At 39.2% G+C, this 17,254-nt stretch overlaps 1 protein-coding gene across 41 annotated transcripts in view; it reads left to right on the forward strand.

Annotated features, from left to right (window-relative positions):
- Positions 1–17,254, forward strand: part of LIMCH1 (LIM and calponin homology domains 1) — a 343,072-nt gene that overhangs the window by 238,805 nt on the left and 87,013 nt on the right. For all 41 annotated transcript variants that reach the window (XM_074039671.1, XM_074039672.1, XM_005554772.4 and 38 more), the window contains 3 exons: positions 2,979–3,085; positions 8,267–8,297; positions 10,290–10,400. In XM_074039671.1, the coding sequence (XP_073895772.1) occupies positions 2,979–3,085; positions 8,267–8,297; positions 10,290–10,400 (249 nt within the window). The remainder of the gene's footprint in view (positions 1–2,978; positions 3,086–8,266; positions 8,298–10,289; positions 10,401–17,254) is intronic.

Below are 17,254 nucleotides of genomic sequence, written 5' to 3' on the forward strand. Positions count from 1 at the left end.
GTAGGTGACTTTTATTCCTTCTTCTTTTTCTAACCAATCATTTACATGTAAGCATACCAAGTGAACATCCACATGTGCTTATTCCACTGGCAATAAGAAAAGCAAAATTCCAGGGAGAAGATTTTGCTGTCTCTGGAAAATGATGTGACCCAAATTGGAAGTCTGAGTACTGAGTAAAGACAAGTGTGGAAGCAAGTAAGACTGGCGTGGTTGGCATAGCTAAAATCAGTAATACATTGATATGTCTTGTGATAACACAATTAACTAGAAAAAAAGGTGGAAAACAGTTTATTTCAAGTAACTGAAACATTGGGACAAAATAAGTATTTTGAAAAGAAAGATGTTGTATTTAAATTAAGTAACAGGATGATCAATGCACAACTAGAAAATTTGGGTCTGTTAGAAAGGACTCCGTATCACCACTTTTTTCATTCCTTGCCTTCTTTCCTTTTCTTTTCTACCTAGGACAGGGTCGATCAATGAAGCATATATGCCAGAGAAAGTGGAAAACTGTAAAACTCAGGGGATGGGAGGGAACTCTTACATTTGATAATTTAAAAATGTGGAAAGTGACTGAAGGAGACACTGGTGAGGGTATAGGTGACTTCAGACTTGATCTGAGCAGCTAGCTCACTGTCAGCCTCTGAGAGTTCTTGTGAACGATGGCATCTCTTGCCTGCTGAAAAAGACCGAGGCTTTACCCAAAAAGAAAACATCCTGGGATGAAGGCACCCTCATTGGGGGAAAATAAGGTTGTAGTAACTCCTCATTGGTCTCCCTGTCTCCCATCTTGTTCCTTTGAATACTTTCTTCACACCATCTACCTCCCACCAACCCCACCTGCAACAATCTCCTTCCACCATAGATCTAGGCTTTCACTTCTCAGATACAGCTCCCTGTGACATTCTGCAACTTGCTTTCCATGGCCTTCGAGGCCTGTATGATCAGCCTCTACCTGCATAGCCTCACCTTCCTTTGGTGCTGGCCTCAGATTTTTATGCTTGAATTCTTCACATAAGACATGTTGTTTTGGACCTCCATCCTTTGGGGGCTGTGTGATCTTGGACAGTTTGATAAATTGTTCTGTGCCTTAGATCACTCATCTGTCAAAATTGTTCATAAAGTTGTACACGGATTAAATGCGTGAATATATGTAAAGTTCTTGGAATAATGCATGGTGAATAATAAGGGCGATGGAAAGGTTAGCAACTTATTGCTGTTGTTATTTTGAACCTGGATGTATTAATTTTTTTATTACTGCATAAACTTAATGTGTTTAAACACCCTTTGGTTATCTCTCATTTTCTGAATGTCAGAAGTCTGGATATGGTGTAACTGGGTTTTTAGCTCAGGGTCCCACAGAACTGAAATCAAAGTATTAGTGCGGGCTGAGATCCTATCTGAACATCTTCCAAGCTTCTTCCAAGCTCATGTGGTTATTAACATAATTCATCCCCTTGCAGCTGTAGAATTCATGGCCGGCATGAATTCTGACCTCACCTTCTTCTAAGAGATTCCCTGATTAGGTCAGGCCCAATCAGATAATCTTTCTTTTGATTAACTCCAAGTCAACTTGCTAGTGATATATCACAGAGTGATAGCCCATCATATTCACAGACTTCACTTGCACTCAAGAAGAGGTGTGTACATTGCGGGCAGGATTCTTGGGGGTTATCTTAGAATCCGGACTACAAACTGGGTAACTGGGAAATATCTCTCCTGTTCACTCAGTTGAATTGCACGTGGGTGAATATATGATTCTGTAATCACCATCATTTCAGATTTTTGTAGCATCTTTCTCACAGCATTCAGATGGATTCACATCAGTCTGGCTTCTGGAGCCAACATTCCCTACCCTGTAGTTTTCACTAACTGACGGGGTCAGTTACCACCTTCAAAAGTCTTTTAGGAAGAGGACAGTTAGAGACTTGTAACTGATAAACCTCTTGACTAATATCCTGGAGTTCCAAAAGGATGACCCACAATTTGCAGTCCCTTTCAGAACCATTTGTTTGTACTTAATGACTTAAAATAGATGGAGACTGACCCCTCCTTAATTGTCAATGGTGCCTGCCAATTCAGAGTAAATTCGTATCTGCTAGAGAAAATTTCACTTTCTTTTGACAGTCTTTTGCATTAGTCTTTTAAAAAGCTTTCCCTGTCCTTTTTTTCTCATTTCAATTAAGTCTACATTTTTTTTCTTGCATTTAACCCAGTTTATAATCCACGAAGAGCTATTACTAGTCAACACCCATAAAGGTATTACTAGTCAAAACCCATAAAGATGTATATACAACAAGACATGGACAAAGAAGCAATAACGAATACCTGTTTTTGAGTACAGTTTCCCCTAACAATGTTAAGTTTTCCTTTTCTTTTTTTTTTTTTTTTTGTTGTTGTTGTTTATTTGTTTTTGTTTTTGTTTTGAAACGGAGTCTCGCTCTGTCACCCAGGCTGGAGTGCAGTGGCGCGATCTCGGCTCACTGCAAGCTCTTCCTCCCGGGTTCATGCCATTCTCCTGTCTCAGCCTCCCAAGTAGCTGGGACTACAGGCCCTGCCACCATGCCCGGCTAATTTTTGTATGTTTGGTAGAGACGGGGTTTCACCATGTTAGCCAGGATGGTCTCGATCTCCTGACCTCATGGATCCGCCCGCCTCAGCCTCCCAAAGTGCTGGGATTACAGGCGTGAGCCACTGCACCTGGCCTAAGTTTTCCTTTTAATGGCATTTTACTTGTAGTTTTATACAAATGTGTCAAGCTAAAGGGAAAAATGAATCTGGCATGGCTGTGGGTTTGGAGGTTTGAAGTGTCTGTTTATCTGGCATTTCCTAACAAAGTATGATTTGTTATGCAAGCTATGATTTAGACCTGACCATAGCTGCCTTAGTGACCAGTATCCCTACAGCAACTTGGGAGGGGCTGGTTCATAAAGATAATCTAAGATAATATAGACTTGGATTTCTTTTTTTCCTTCTAGGACAATATTATCTTATTCTTGAGAGGTTGTAAAGAGCTTGGCCTTAAAGAATCTCAACTTTTTGACCCGAGTGACCTCCAGGATACATCCAACAGAGTAACAGTCAAGTAAGTAAAGCATGATTTATATTTAAGGGAGACTCCTTTATAGTTTGATTTGCAATTTTGTGATGATGTTGTAAGTTCTAAGAGACAGAGAATTGGTTATGCTTAATAAAATAAAAATGTGAAGGTAAAAATCAACTTTCGAAACAACTCACGTTGGCTTTCCCTCTGTGCATAGCTTTCATTCTAATCATAATATTTTTGAAGGCAAAAATCTTGCATATAGAGTTTGAATTTTGAAGAGAAGGAGAAAAATGTTAAATAAAGCTTAACAGAGAGGCAAGAAACAAATAGGCACAGACTCAGTGTGTTAGACAGAAACTTTTATTGGCGCCAATTGAGCATTTGAATAGGCTCTTGGAAGGTAAACAGATCTGAACTCTGCTATGCAAGGAAGGCATTAGATTTTGGAGAACTCACTTCTTCATTTACAATTGTAACTGTCTTCTCATATGTGTCGGTGATCAAGTTCTTTGAAGATGGATCATTGGCACTTTGACTATATCTACTTAGTGAGCCCTGTTTGGGCCAAATAAGTCTTGGAGCAGAGTGTCACAATAAAAGAGACAGCAATGTACTTCGTGTAAAGAAATAGCTTGTGACCAGGGTATGAGATGGCAGAGATAACTTGCCTGTAGTTTAGAAGTTCTTTAGATCCTGCTGATTTCATATAAAACATTTTCCACTTTAGCCAAACAGTGTTTGACATGGATATGCCTGAATAATAAACATAGTTTCATAGATGGGGTCTGTGAATTAGTAACTTTTCTTCTTTTGATTGTTTTTGGAGTCATTTTATCATGAAAGAACAGAAAAGGGAGAGAAGCCGAAATTCAGAGCTGTTAATTTTATACTATTTGCTTGATTTTTATACTATTCGATTTATACTATTTGCTTGATTTTTATGCTATTTGGTTTTATACTATTTGCTTGATTTTTTATACTATTTGATTTTATACTATTTGCTAGATTTTTTTATTTTTAAAAAAGGATGAGGAAAAATAGGAAAAAAGTGACTACTGGATAAAATAAAATTTGGATTTTATATTGGATTTTATGATTCATGACTGGGAATATGGGGGAATCAGTGGTGATCTATTATCTAAAATTACTTTTCTGTTGTCAATGTGCCATTCTTTAAAACTTCTCTGGGAAAAATTTTAGCTAAGCAAAAAAATAACAGAGTAAAATTTAGGATATTTGAATATGGAAACCACACTAAACCTCATCTTGGTCATCACATGCCCCATTTATTATTGTACTTAAATCTATCCTCTATAAACCATTGTTCACTTTCGGAAATTGTTTTAGGTTCTGCCTCATCTCCCATTCATAGTTTCACCCGGGTGGCAAGTGACCAGAAACTATAGTAACTGTGCAGCTTCATAGGTAATAATTAGTCACACACACATTGCTTGGAGGGTGAAGGAAAGGTCACTTTGAAAGTGTCTGCTGCTGCATTCATTTTTTTTTTTTAGAGCCACTTTAAATCAATATGTTAGTAAACCAGAATTCTGAGCCTGATTGGTTTTAAAAATTCAGAACTCGTATCACCTCTATTGCTTATCTACAAAAAACTGGGCATCAGGAAAATGAGGATCTAGCCCTAGGTCTGCTGCTCACTAGATCTGAAGCCCTCGTTAAGTTCCCCTCTTCAGCAGGCCCCATGTATTCATCTAAAAATGGAAACTGGACAGAATATTCCATCTGGTATGATTCTAGGTAAAGCGTGCTCAGTGCAGATATGGGAAGATGGAACAACCGACTTGTAAAGAAAGAAACTTTAAATCAAGGTGTGGAAAGAAACCTAAAGGGGAAAATGTCACTTAGGCAAATGATACATGGATACAGTCCCTTCTTAGTTACTGTACCATCTTTTTGTTTTCCTGTCCATTTTTCCTTCTTTTTTTTCTGTCTCCTTTTCTTCCTTCTGCATTCTCTCCCTTTTTAATCCTGTCTTTCTTTCCATCTATCTCTCCTTTTGTATGTCTTCTCCTCATTTTCTTTTTAATGTTTCCTTCACTTGACTACTCTTATTTTCTTTAGGCAATACTTTGCCATCACATTCCCCCATGACCCTGGCATTTTTCATTCATTCATTCAACAAATGTTTGCTGAGCAGCGTCTATGTGTTAGATACTTTTCATCACTGGAGAAATAGAATGAACTCAGATAGCCAAGGTCTTCTGCTCATGTGGAGTTTACAGTCCAGTGTCAAGAAACGAGAAGCAAAGAAGTAAACAAAGAAGATCATTGCAGGAAGTGATAAGTGCTGAGAAGAAAATAAAATGGAGTAATAAGCAAAAGACAGTGGCCAGTCCAGAGGTGGCTGAGGGTGGCTTCTCTGAAGTGCTGGCGTTTCAACTGAGCAATAACTGAGGGCTGAGACACACATGGGAAGGAAGAACAGGCTGTGGGAAGATCTGTAGGGCATTCAGGACAGAGAAAGAGCAGGTACAAAGGCTGGGGAAGAGGAAGAACAACAAGCTTCATGTTTAAAAGAAAGAAAAGTAACTGGTGCGGTTGAAGGATAATGTGTAAGGACGTGTGTGGTGGGCGTGGCAGTCCACAAGCGGAGTAGGATGTTGAGCTCAGAATCATTATAGAGAAAAAACATTTTACTGTATGAGTATTTCAAAGAACATAAAGAATTTTAGCTTAAAATGATTCTATAAATTCACTTACAGTACTTAGAAAGTTGTTTATAGTTTTAGTAAGGAATAGAGTATGGAATAAACTATTGGATTTCATGTATTTTTGATAGGTGATGCTGGTTTAATTTGGCACTGTGCAGGGAATGCTTGTAACATATGCAGATTTTATAAACTAAGGTAGTTAAAGTAGAACTGCTATATTTCTCTGTTGTCCCTCTGAGAGTTGAGCAGCACATCCGTAGACACAGAGAGGAGCACCCCATTGCCACCAATTACTAGCAGAAGCAGTAAGGTATAGGGATAGATCCCACAGAGGAACTTTGGATGGTTTTCTGGAAGTTGTGTTTTAGAAAATACTCTTTCGTTTAGCTTTCATGATAGGCAGTTTTTCTTGTGTGTGTGTGTGTGTGTGTGTGTGTTTTTTGTAACTTGAGTAGACCAAAAAAAAAAAAAAAAAGGAAAAGCCTGCAAGTGATTACTGCATGTGTAATTTAGTGAACTCTACCTGTAATGGATGCCAGACAACCTTGATGGGAAATGAAAGTATAATCTAGACAGGCACACAGCAAGTATCATTCCAGGGAATCAAAGCAACTGGATGAAAACGTACACAGGCTCTGGATTGCTCCCGAGTGTCTCTGTCAAAATTTGGAAATATTTCCACAAAATAGGTGGGAGTCATTCAACAAATATTTTGTGAGCTTCTGTGTACCAAGCACAATTTTTAGCACTGGGTTACAGTCTCAATGAACTTTTATCATCAATGCAGAAAAAGCTCTATGTTCCCTATTCTTAATTTGTTTTCCATAAAAGTTTCAAATCTTTTATAGATTTTTAAAAATCTGGTTTCTTTCTTAAATTAAAAAAAACCCTAGCAGATTGGGAGGCCAAGGCGGGCAGATCACGAGGTCAGGAGATAGAGACCATCCTGGCCAACATGGTGAAACCCCATTTCTACTAAAAATACAAAAATTAGCTAGGCGTGGTGGTGCGTGCCTGTAGTCCCAACTATTTGGGAGGCTGAGGCAGGAGAATCACTTGAACCCGGGAGGTGTAGGTTGCAGTGAGCCGAGATCGCACTACTATACTCCAGCGTGGTGACAGAGCGAGGCTCAGTCTCAAAAAACAAAAACAAAAACATAAAACAACAAAAAACCCTACCAGATATCCAAGCAGGTAAGATCATCCCATTTTTTCCCCCTGTTAAAAACAGAAACATGAAAACATTTTTTAAATCAAATCCAAACTGGACTAATGCTTTCAATCTAAGTCCTTGTTAATGGTTTATTTCCATGGTATACTACTTGCTTTCTATTTCTTCAAATTTCAAAGGACTTAAAATGGTCCATTTATTCATTAATATGTACTTTAGGTCAATATATGCTGCAGTGAAGTAATCAGGGTCTAAATACTTTAAGGAATTCTTGACTGGTTTATGTGATAGACTTATACTCCTTTCCCCCTCACTGAAGTTACTGTGGAAAAAAGAAGTGCAGTTTGTTTTTTCTAGTGTTTATTTGTTGACGTGTTAAAAAAAAACTTTGAAATAATTTTGCAGGAACTCTTATATTTCATTGTATGAATATTTCGAAGTAGCTTTTCTGTTTATAGTTACAGAGTAAACATGGGTGCATATTTGAGCATGCATGTGTGTATATTTGAACATAACAAGCATATTTTCCTGCTTATGGCTTATTCCCAATGCTAATTTATATCCAGAGCAGAAAAAAACAAATATTTGGATAGGATTGCTTCTTGTACACATATTTTCAGGTCTGTCTAATTAAGTAAGGTTTCAGACCTGTGTTAAAAATACTTGCATTAAGATTTTGGACGTGCAGTCGGATTTCAGTTTGACAGTGGTCTATGATCAAGGCAGAATCTTCAATGGTTAATCTTTGAGAATACAACTATGAACAGTCCTATTTCTAATTGGACTTTTTCTATTTCCAGACTTTATAAATCATCATCTTTTTTTTTTTTTTTTTCTGAGATGGAGTCTCGCTCTGTTGCCCAGGCAGGAGTGCAGTGGTGCGATCTCTCCTCACCACAAGCTCCGCCCCCCAGATTCACACCATTCTCCTGCCTCAGCCTCCCAAGTAGCTGGGACTACAGGCGTGTGCCACCATGCCTGGCTAGGTTTTTTTTTTTTTTTTTTTTTTTGTATTTTTAGTAGAGTTGGGGTTTCACTGTGTTAGCCAGGATGGTCTCGATCTCCTGACCTTATGATCTGCCCACCTCGGCCTCCCAAAGTGCTGGGATTACAGGTGTGAGCCACCGTGCCCAGTCAAGCATCATCTTTTTATACTGTACTGTGGAACTTTAATCCCACTTTGTTCTTCTACATTTTGTTTTCTAAGTAATTTTATTCAGTGCCCGAAATCACAAAACTTAAACCTTAAAAAATAATACATTCTTCTGATCTCATTATATATGTTAGCTTTGAGTACATCTTAGTGGCATTTAAGGAAAGATCACAATTTAGAATCTGCTATTCTGACAATATTTTCTTTTCCCTTTCCTTGACTAGGAGCCTTGATTATAGTAGGAAGCTGAAAAATGTAAGTGTTTTAACTTCCAAACTTGTATCTTTGATGGTTCAAGTGTAAAATTTAGCTAAATTCAATGCTTCTCATATGCCTTGCCAGAAAAAGTCCTTAGAAAGAAGTATATGTGTATTTCATAGAATAATTAATGACCATGATAGAAATAAAAATAGTAAATTGTGTATGTGTTGGGCTGGGGTGGTGGTGGTTCTCTTTATTTAGATAAGTGCTCAATCCAGAAATAAACAAGTGAAAGCTTGTGCTCTGTTTATGCTCTGTTTATGATTCAGTTTCTTAAACACAAAACGATCAGGCTCAATACTAACATTAGCCCCTTTCCATTTGTAGGCACAGATAGGATTATTAAATTAAGCAGTTTGTCAAATTGTTGTAGGGTAAGATCTGCATAATATGAATAGTGTTGACTGCCATGAGTCTATACTCTGTGTATTTTGTCCTCCTTTTAATCTTTTGCATTTTTATTAGTACTTGCCAAAATGAACTTTTTGTAGATCTTATTTTCAAAAGGCAAGTATGTTAGTGCTGTTTTATTTTCAGTTTAGATTGAGGAATGAAAGAAGTTACATTCTGCCTCTAAAATTTTAAAATTGGCTGAAATCTCTTTTTAAAAAAATCTCCCCAGGTGCTATCATATTTGATTGACATCTTTTTCCTCCTCTGTAAAACTAGAGGTATATGCCATTTTCATCATAAAATTTTAAACAAATCAGAAAACTTTTAACCTAAAACACAAGTCTTTTTTCCATTCCCCCATTATACCTTTTAAGATAGCCTCATACTCTCAGCACACATTAGTTATTTTATGGTCCTAGTTAATGTCCTGACATTTGAATCTCTGGAAATTTATTTGTAAGCAATCAGTTCAAAAAGATGTTCCGGAAGTTTTGAGGGGCTCATGAAGTAAAATTTTCCCACAGAGGTAGAAAATGGAATCACCTCTTAGCATCAATGCGCATAACCATATTTTGGATCTGTCGCCAGCTGGATTCATGTAACTATATCATGTTGTCCAAAGCATTTTCTGGCCTACCAAGTAGAAGGAGGCACAATAAGTACTTCCCATCCTGGCTGAAGCAATAAGACAGAATGTGAAAAGAAAATACTCCTCTTAGCTTCTACATGGGCCTCAGTTCCCTGTAATTCAGTGTGAAGGAGCTCATCTTCAGCTGACTCTGCTGGGTTTCATGGGAAGTGAACGTGAGGAGGATTTGCTTTTGTGGACAGTTTCTTCGGAAATACAAAACAAAATTAACTTGGGACTGTAGCTTCAGACCATTGAATACTCATAGACATTCTTAAATATCCAAGGTGGTTTAATTGGTAGCAAGCCTTGTCAAGGCTCAAAATTTCCCATCTCAGATTAATGGGAATCTAACTATACCCCCAGAGCTAGGTATCTGCAGATCACATTCTTCATGACACTGCTTTCTTTCTACTTTAATTAGATATATTATGTTGATCCTGTGCTTGGAAACACTAATTAACCTTTATCACTTGTTTGGGATTTTTTTTTTTGCCATTGACCTTAGCAGAACCTCTGTGCCCACAAGTAGAAATTATGGGCCTTCAAAAGCACCTTTCTCAAAAGGAATTTGACAGTCTCTTTCATTGCTTCTCTGGATAAAGATTCCAAAGCATTTTTGAAAAATTTTGCTGCCTAATTGTGAAACTTTCACTACATAAAAATAATGTTGGTGGATTTATTTTTCCTTCTTGCTGACTTAGAGATCATTTCTTTACAACCTAACTTTTCCTAACATTGGAGTCGTTTTAACTACTGAACCATGTTTGTGTTGACTGACATGGCATTGGGTTTTTATTAAAGTGATTTTACATTTAATGAATACCTCATGGGTGGTGGTTTTTTAAAATCAGTGTAAATCAGCTCTTTCCTTCCTGCCTTCCTGTTAGTGGTGCATTATTGACTCCTTAGTTTCAACATCATTCTTGAGGGAAAAATCTGCTCTTGTGCGTTTTGTTCCACAGGTATTAGTTACCATTTACTGGCTGGGAAAAGCAGCAAATAGCTGCACATCCTACAGCGGAACGACACTGAACCTGAAGGAGTTTGAAGGATTGTTGACTCAGATGCGAAAGGTAACTTGGCTTTTCTTCTTTATCCCTGAGCAGTAGACAAGGTGGGAAAGCTACACATTTGCTTGTTTTTAAGATTACTGGAGTACTGGGTTGTGGAATGGTATGGGCCAAAGATAGGCACTCAAGGAAATGATCACTTGTCTTACCAATGACGTCTTTGCCTCACACATCTCACACCCACCTGCGCTTTCATACCCTTTACAGAACAGGAGTTCTGAGCTCCTTCCAACTTTTTAATTCCAAAAGAGCAAATTCAGTCTGACAGTATATGCCTTTGTATGCCAAGAAGCTCAGTGCTTGTTTTCTTGGGGAAATAATGCTTGAATTAAACAATGCAGTATTATGCAAAAATGAAGACTTGCTCTGCACTTTTGTCCTAAAGGACATTTTGCTTACCCACTGGGGCCTTGGTGTGGGTGAAGTAACAAGAGCCAAGCTCTTACCTTGGCATACACTGTGGACAAGCCGGGATACTTTAAATGCATTCTCCTCTAGCATGTGCATGTGATGGTCACTGTTTTTGAATGACATAGGAATTTGGAAAACATTTCATACATTGTTAAAAGCTTCATTTGTTTCTTTGAGTATAGAAGAGACTGACCTAAGGTAGGGATTTGTCAAGGAAATAGTTGGATGTTTCATGTGTACTTGCCTGAGGGTTTCATGTGAAGGTCCAGCAATATATGTAACTCATACAAATGGCTAGTACATACATAGTATTACCCAAGAGAGGCCCTCCCAACCCGCCTTAGTGAGCAGGTAAGGCTTATTTATAATCGACTGCCATGCACTTTTTCTATTTTTTTATTTTTTTGAGATGGAGTCTTGCTGTCACCCCGCCTGGAGTGCAGTGGCGCAATCTCAGCTCACTGCAACATCTGCCTCCCAGGTTCAAGATTCTCCTGCCTCAGCCTCCCAAGTAGCTGGGATTACAGGCAGCTCCCACTAAGCCTGGCTAATTTTTATATTTTTTGTGGAGACAGGGTTTCACCATGTTGGTCAGGCTGGTGTTGAACTCCTGACCTCAGGTGATCCACCCACCTCGGCCTCCCAAAGTGCTGCGATTACAAGTGTGAGCCACCACACCCGGCCCCCCTAGGCATTTTGGATAAAGTCCACATTAGAGGACAAATAATTGAGGCCTGACTCGTCCTCATTTCTCTAGCATGCAAAATAAATGAACTAGAAACATTCAGTTCCTTGCAATTTTTCTTTTAATACTGAAAGCAAGAATTGGTTCCAATTTTCTAAACATTTATTTTCCTTTCCTTAAATTAAAGCTAATGGTCCTGATAGTTCTTCACATTTGGCTAAGGCCAGTATGGCTCATGTATTTATAAATGGACAAAGCTTTCATATTGGTCATAACGCACATACACAAAGTATTTTAAGCTGAATTCCTTTAAAAATAAAATAAACACACATACACAATGAAGCACAACTCATTGCTTCTCAGTCTCACCTCTTATTTGTCCTTTAATTTCTCATCTAACATCCAGTCTGGATTTGAGAAGTCTAAATGTTTATTGTTTTTATATTAAATTTGGACTTGAATAATAATAGATGGGTCATCAAGCTCTGTCTCACAGTTCCCCTGCTAGATTCTGTTGGAATCTGATTTATTCTCATGATTGACATTTCTTACTACTAGTCCAGCTCCTGTAGAATCTGAGAAGCTATTGGTTTCTTCAGCTCTCCTAGCTTCTCTTTCCACAGTTAGTTGCTTTAACTGCTGTAAAATGACCTGTTGTTAACAGCTGTTACCGTTTATGTTGAATGTCGATAACATCACAGGACTTGATTGAGTAAGTAGTATCCCGGGATACATGACTCTTAGCAAAAATGGCCAGCCATGATACTGCTATATCTCCATCTAGAGAGAAAATGACTTGAACTTCACTGATCTATCCAAGCACCTGGAAGTACTAGTTTTATAGGTAATATATATAATCTCATTTTGTCAGTTAGGATCGGGTTCAGCTGGGAAACGCAAAAGCCTCAAAACAACAGATAAAATAAGATAACAATTTTATTTCTAATTCACTTAAACGAGACGTGGACATAAGCAGTCCAGGGCTGATGTGGGGTTCCATGTCTTTTCACCAACAGAAGGCCCAAGCTTCTTTGTCTTTTTGTACCGACATTCTCAACCCATGGCTCTTCCCCTGCTGATCCGAGATGCCTCTTCAGGCTTTAGCGATCGCATCCACATTCAGCCAAGAGAAAGGAGGAATGGCGGAGAGAAGATTCCATGCTCTCCCTTTAAACACATCTCTGGGAAATTACACACTACACACATACTTACATCTTACAGACTTGAACTTGGTCATGCACCCATACCTAGCTGCAAGCAAAGACTTGGGAAAAGTAGACTTTATTTCAGCTAAAAACTGTAGGCATTTTTATTAGGAGAGCAGATATTGAGGGACAGCTGTATTCTCTTCTGCACATATGCAGGCTGAATAAATTCTTTTCTTTCACAAAGGAGATTATCCACAAATTTTTATATTCATTTTTCTACTGGGTGAAATGTGCGTAAAAATGATACAATAGGGTGTAACTTGTTAAGTTCTGTAGTAAAGGTGACCCAGGTAGAGCCCTTGGCATAAAGTCTGGCATGTAGTAGGTATTCATAGATTGCTGCTATTGCTGTATTTTTTTAAAAAGGAACTCTGAAGTCATAGTGACAGTGGCCTTTCACTGAGACTGGATATGTCAGAAAAGTCCTTCCAAAGGAAGTGGCACTTCAGCTGAACAAAAAGGATTTACTACAAGAATATTAAGATTGAAGGGACACCCATGGGGACTAGGGTGACCCTAGAGATTTCGGGATCTTTCTCTCATCTCTTATCTCTCCTTAAACTCATTCTTTCTTCCGATAGGCAAACATTCCCTTATAACAGGGAGCGTGGCCGATATCATCCCCAGGACTACTTGCTTCTAGCTCCTTGCCCAGAAAAGCAAGGGAATTCTTTCCCCTGGCCCCAGGTGTAAAATTCCTAGTAATGTACCCTGACCCTGTGTGGGCCTTATTCCTGAAGCAGTCACTGTGATCAGGGGCAAGTGATACCATGACTGGCCCAGGCTATTCCTGTTTCAGGGGGTGAGGGGTATTACAGGAAGAAAGGGAAAAGGGGAGGGAGCATGGTGGGAAAGCAGATGCAAGATTTCTGCCTAAAAGAGCAACCATCTCAATTTCTAGTCCCTCAACCCACCTTATGTTTTTTTATGATACTTATCATCCAACTTTGTATTCATTTGTGTTTTTCTGCGTATTTTTTGTCTTCTCTACTGGAACTTAAGGCCCATGAGGACAGGGTATTTGTTGACTTTCTGGAATGTTTTGGAATAGAAGAGTGCCTGTCATACAGAAGATGCTCAGTAGATATTTGTGGAATGAACAGCTTCCACAACCAGGGAATGGTGGGTGGAGAGTGGCTGAGCAGGCTGGAAAAGTAGAACCCTAAAGCCCTCTAGATCAGGGTGAGCCACCTTACAAATCACAAAGGGAGCAGAAAAATGTTGAGCAGTAAAAGAGAGGCATCTGGCGTTTCTCAGAAACAGTTAAGTCATCCACCAATCCTAGCTGGTTCTTGTTATGTCTGAGAAAGGGGGACAGGAAGAAGATGAGTAAAATAATCCCAAAATTTCATGATGCTAGTAGTTCTCACCCCTTCATTAATATACTTTGACTAGAATAACTCAGTAGCAGTTAGCACAAGGGACTGAGATTCTAGATGAAAAGCAGAAACAATGTTAATTAGAGCCCAAGAAAGGAGAATGTAGATATGCTAATCTCTGTTGGTTTATATCTTCTACTCGCCCTCAGAAGCTTCACTTTAAGTGACCAGAAAATGAGATATGGTGACTTGATGGGAACCAATAGAATTGCCCATCCAGCTGATATCCTTATTTTTATTTCTGGCTGAAGAGCCAGCCTGTCACTTCACCCTGAGCTTCCTAGGGATGAGCTTGGCCAAGGACAGCCATGGGTGGCCTGGTTTTCACTGCTTCAACTGGCCATGCCATTCAGCTCCCAGCTCTTGCACTTGGTCCAAGGTTTGATTCTTGGCTTTCTACACAGCCATGAATATAACAGCCTTTCTGTTTTTCCTTCCCATAACTAGCTGTGAGAAAGCAGCTAACGCTCCAAGAGGCATGTCGACGTTCTCCTTTCTTCTCCTGTGGTTTGTAGGGTGAGGGTGGGGAAGACATTTGGGCCTGTGGGGAGCCTTTCTGATATTATTTTCTTGAAAACCCAGTTGTATAATGGCTGCGCCAAGGAGCTTGTAGTTGTGTCATTTCCAGATGTGACCAGCGGTCTGGCTCCCTGAGTGTCTGCCTTCCCTGATGGGAAATTAGGCTCAAGACATCTAGACATGGGATATAAACGAAGAAAGAGAGAGAGGAATATCAGGATGTGTGGAAAGTTGTGTCCTTAGCTACATTTGTAAGTGTTTTATGATTTGTATATATTGAAATTTACCTATTTGAGAGAATCAATTGTACTAATTGTAACTATAGCTAACACTTTCAGAGTACTTGTTCTGTAATAGGCATTTTTCTGACTACTTTCCATGTATGAACACATTTAACCCTCCCAGCAACTCTATGAGATAGGCGTTATTATTAGTCCCATTTTACAGATGAGAAAACTGAGGTCTGGAGAAATTAAATAACTTGCCTAAGGTCACACAGCTGGCAAGGGGTAGAGCCAATATTTAAACCCAGCCAGTCAGGATTCGGAGACCATTCTCTTAACCATTACCCTAAACTCCCTCTCTTTTGCACTAATCATGCTCCATATAACGTTTCAGTCAACAGTGGACAGCATATATACAGTGGTCCTAGAAAATTAAAATGCAGGTTGAGTATCCCTAATCTGAAATCTGAAATGCTCCAAAATACAAAACTTTTGAGCAAAGACATGACTCTGAAAGAAAGTGCTCACTGGAACATTTTTGGATTTTGAATTTTCAGGTTTGAGATGATGCTGAACTGGTAAGTGTAATGCAAATATTTCCAAATCCAAAAAAAGTCAGAAATCCTGAACAGTTTTGGTCCCAAGCATTTGGATAATGGAGACTCAATCTGTAGCACATTTTTACTGTATTTTTCTATGTTTAGATATGTGTGGATGCACAAATACCATTGTGTTGCAGTTACCTACAGTATTCAGTACAGTCACATGCTGTACAGCTTTGCAGCATAGGAACAATGAGCTGTACATATAACCTAGGTGTGTAGTAGGATCGGCCATCTAGGTTTGCGTGAGTACACACTATGATGTTTGCACAACAGTGAAATCTCCTAATGACATATCCCTGTCATTCAGCAACACACAACTGTATTTATAGTTTTGTGATCCAGTCATAATAGCATTTAGCTGAGGAACATAATCCAGGTTAGCATCATCTACAGAATAAGGAGGCAGTAAGTGTCTAGTAGTAGAGAAGATGCTGATCCTGGAACTGTAACTGTATCGAAGATGATCAAATATTTTCAGGTATACCATTTGGGATTTGGAGACAGAGTTGTGGGTTGGAATCACAGCTTTGCCACTGACTATGTGATCTCAGTCAAGTTACTTAACCTCTCTGATTCTTATTTTTCTCTTCTGTAAAATAGGGATAATGCTAACCATGTTGTAGGATGAGTGGTTGTGAGGATTAAATAACATAACATGCAAAAAGCATCAAGTATAGCCACAGACACATAATAAGTGATCAATAAAAGTGACCTTTGTTTTTTAGCCATTTGGCCTATTCTCAGTAGGTAAATAATCCAAGATGATTACTTGCGTTTCCAAAGAAGTTAAATATGAAACCATATCCAATTTGGGTCTATAATTTTCAGTGAGTCATGAGTTCTTCCTTTTCCAGCTAGTCAGGCCTGGCTTTTGTTCAAGTTCTGGTTAACTTTTGACCTAAGAGTAAGCTACCTTAATTTCCATAACTGGAATTTCTGCCTTCCTCTGGAAGGTCATGCTGGCTCTACTCACCCAGGCCATTTGACAACCTATTCTTCAGGGCACCAATCAGTCCTCAGTCTGGAGGCTGCAGGGTGCTCCTCTCAGTCCTGCCCTTGTCCTCTTGCCCACTCCCTTCTCTTGATGCAAAGCTGTGTGTGTCTTGTAAATTACAGCCACTCTGTCCCCCCGAAAGGGCCTCCTGCTGCGGAGTATGTCAGAGGCTCTGGATATAATTGATAGAAGCAGCCAGCAAAGGCACTTCCTGCAAAGGCATTGGCTCCCGTGGGCATCCTAGACAGTTTAGACGAGTTTCCAAAACTGCTAACATGAAGAATATTTATTTTTCCTTTCTATTGGGAATGCGGAGGGGACTTTCGCGAGCATCCCAGGAAATCTACAGTGTGGCATTCCAGTCTTTGCGGATGAGAACATGCCTCTCTGCCAGTGTTATCCACAGTCCTAATTTTAAGCGACAGTCTGGACGATATTAAATTGAGGTTTATCTTTGAGTGACCAGAGTTATTTTTGTTTTAGTCAGCCTGGACTATTGTAATTAATGCTAAGACACTGGCGGGAACAAGGCCTTTATTATAATACGAGGGTGAGGATGGCTTTGACTGACCTTTCTTCTGCTGGAGTTTCAGTGTTTTAGTATGTGCTGCTTGTGCTGGAAAGAATTTATAATCACAGGCTGTCAAAGACAGCCATTGTTCTCCCTGCTCTGAACATGTGGGTCAGCCACAAGTGCTTTCAGCTCCCCCAGCGCCAAGAGCTGGCCGAGAGCGAGAGCATGCCTGGATTCTTCTGAGGCATCAGGAAAAGCGTTTTGCATATTTTTCATTGCTTTTTTTTTTTTTTTTTTTAACTTTTTGCCTCAGAAAGA

Source organism: Macaca fascicularis, chromosome 5, assembly GCF_037993035.2.
Source record: "Macaca fascicularis isolate 582-1 chromosome 5, T2T-MFA8v1.1".
NCBI classification, from domain to species: domain Eukaryota; kingdom Metazoa; phylum Chordata; class Mammalia; order Primates; family Cercopithecidae; genus Macaca; species Macaca fascicularis.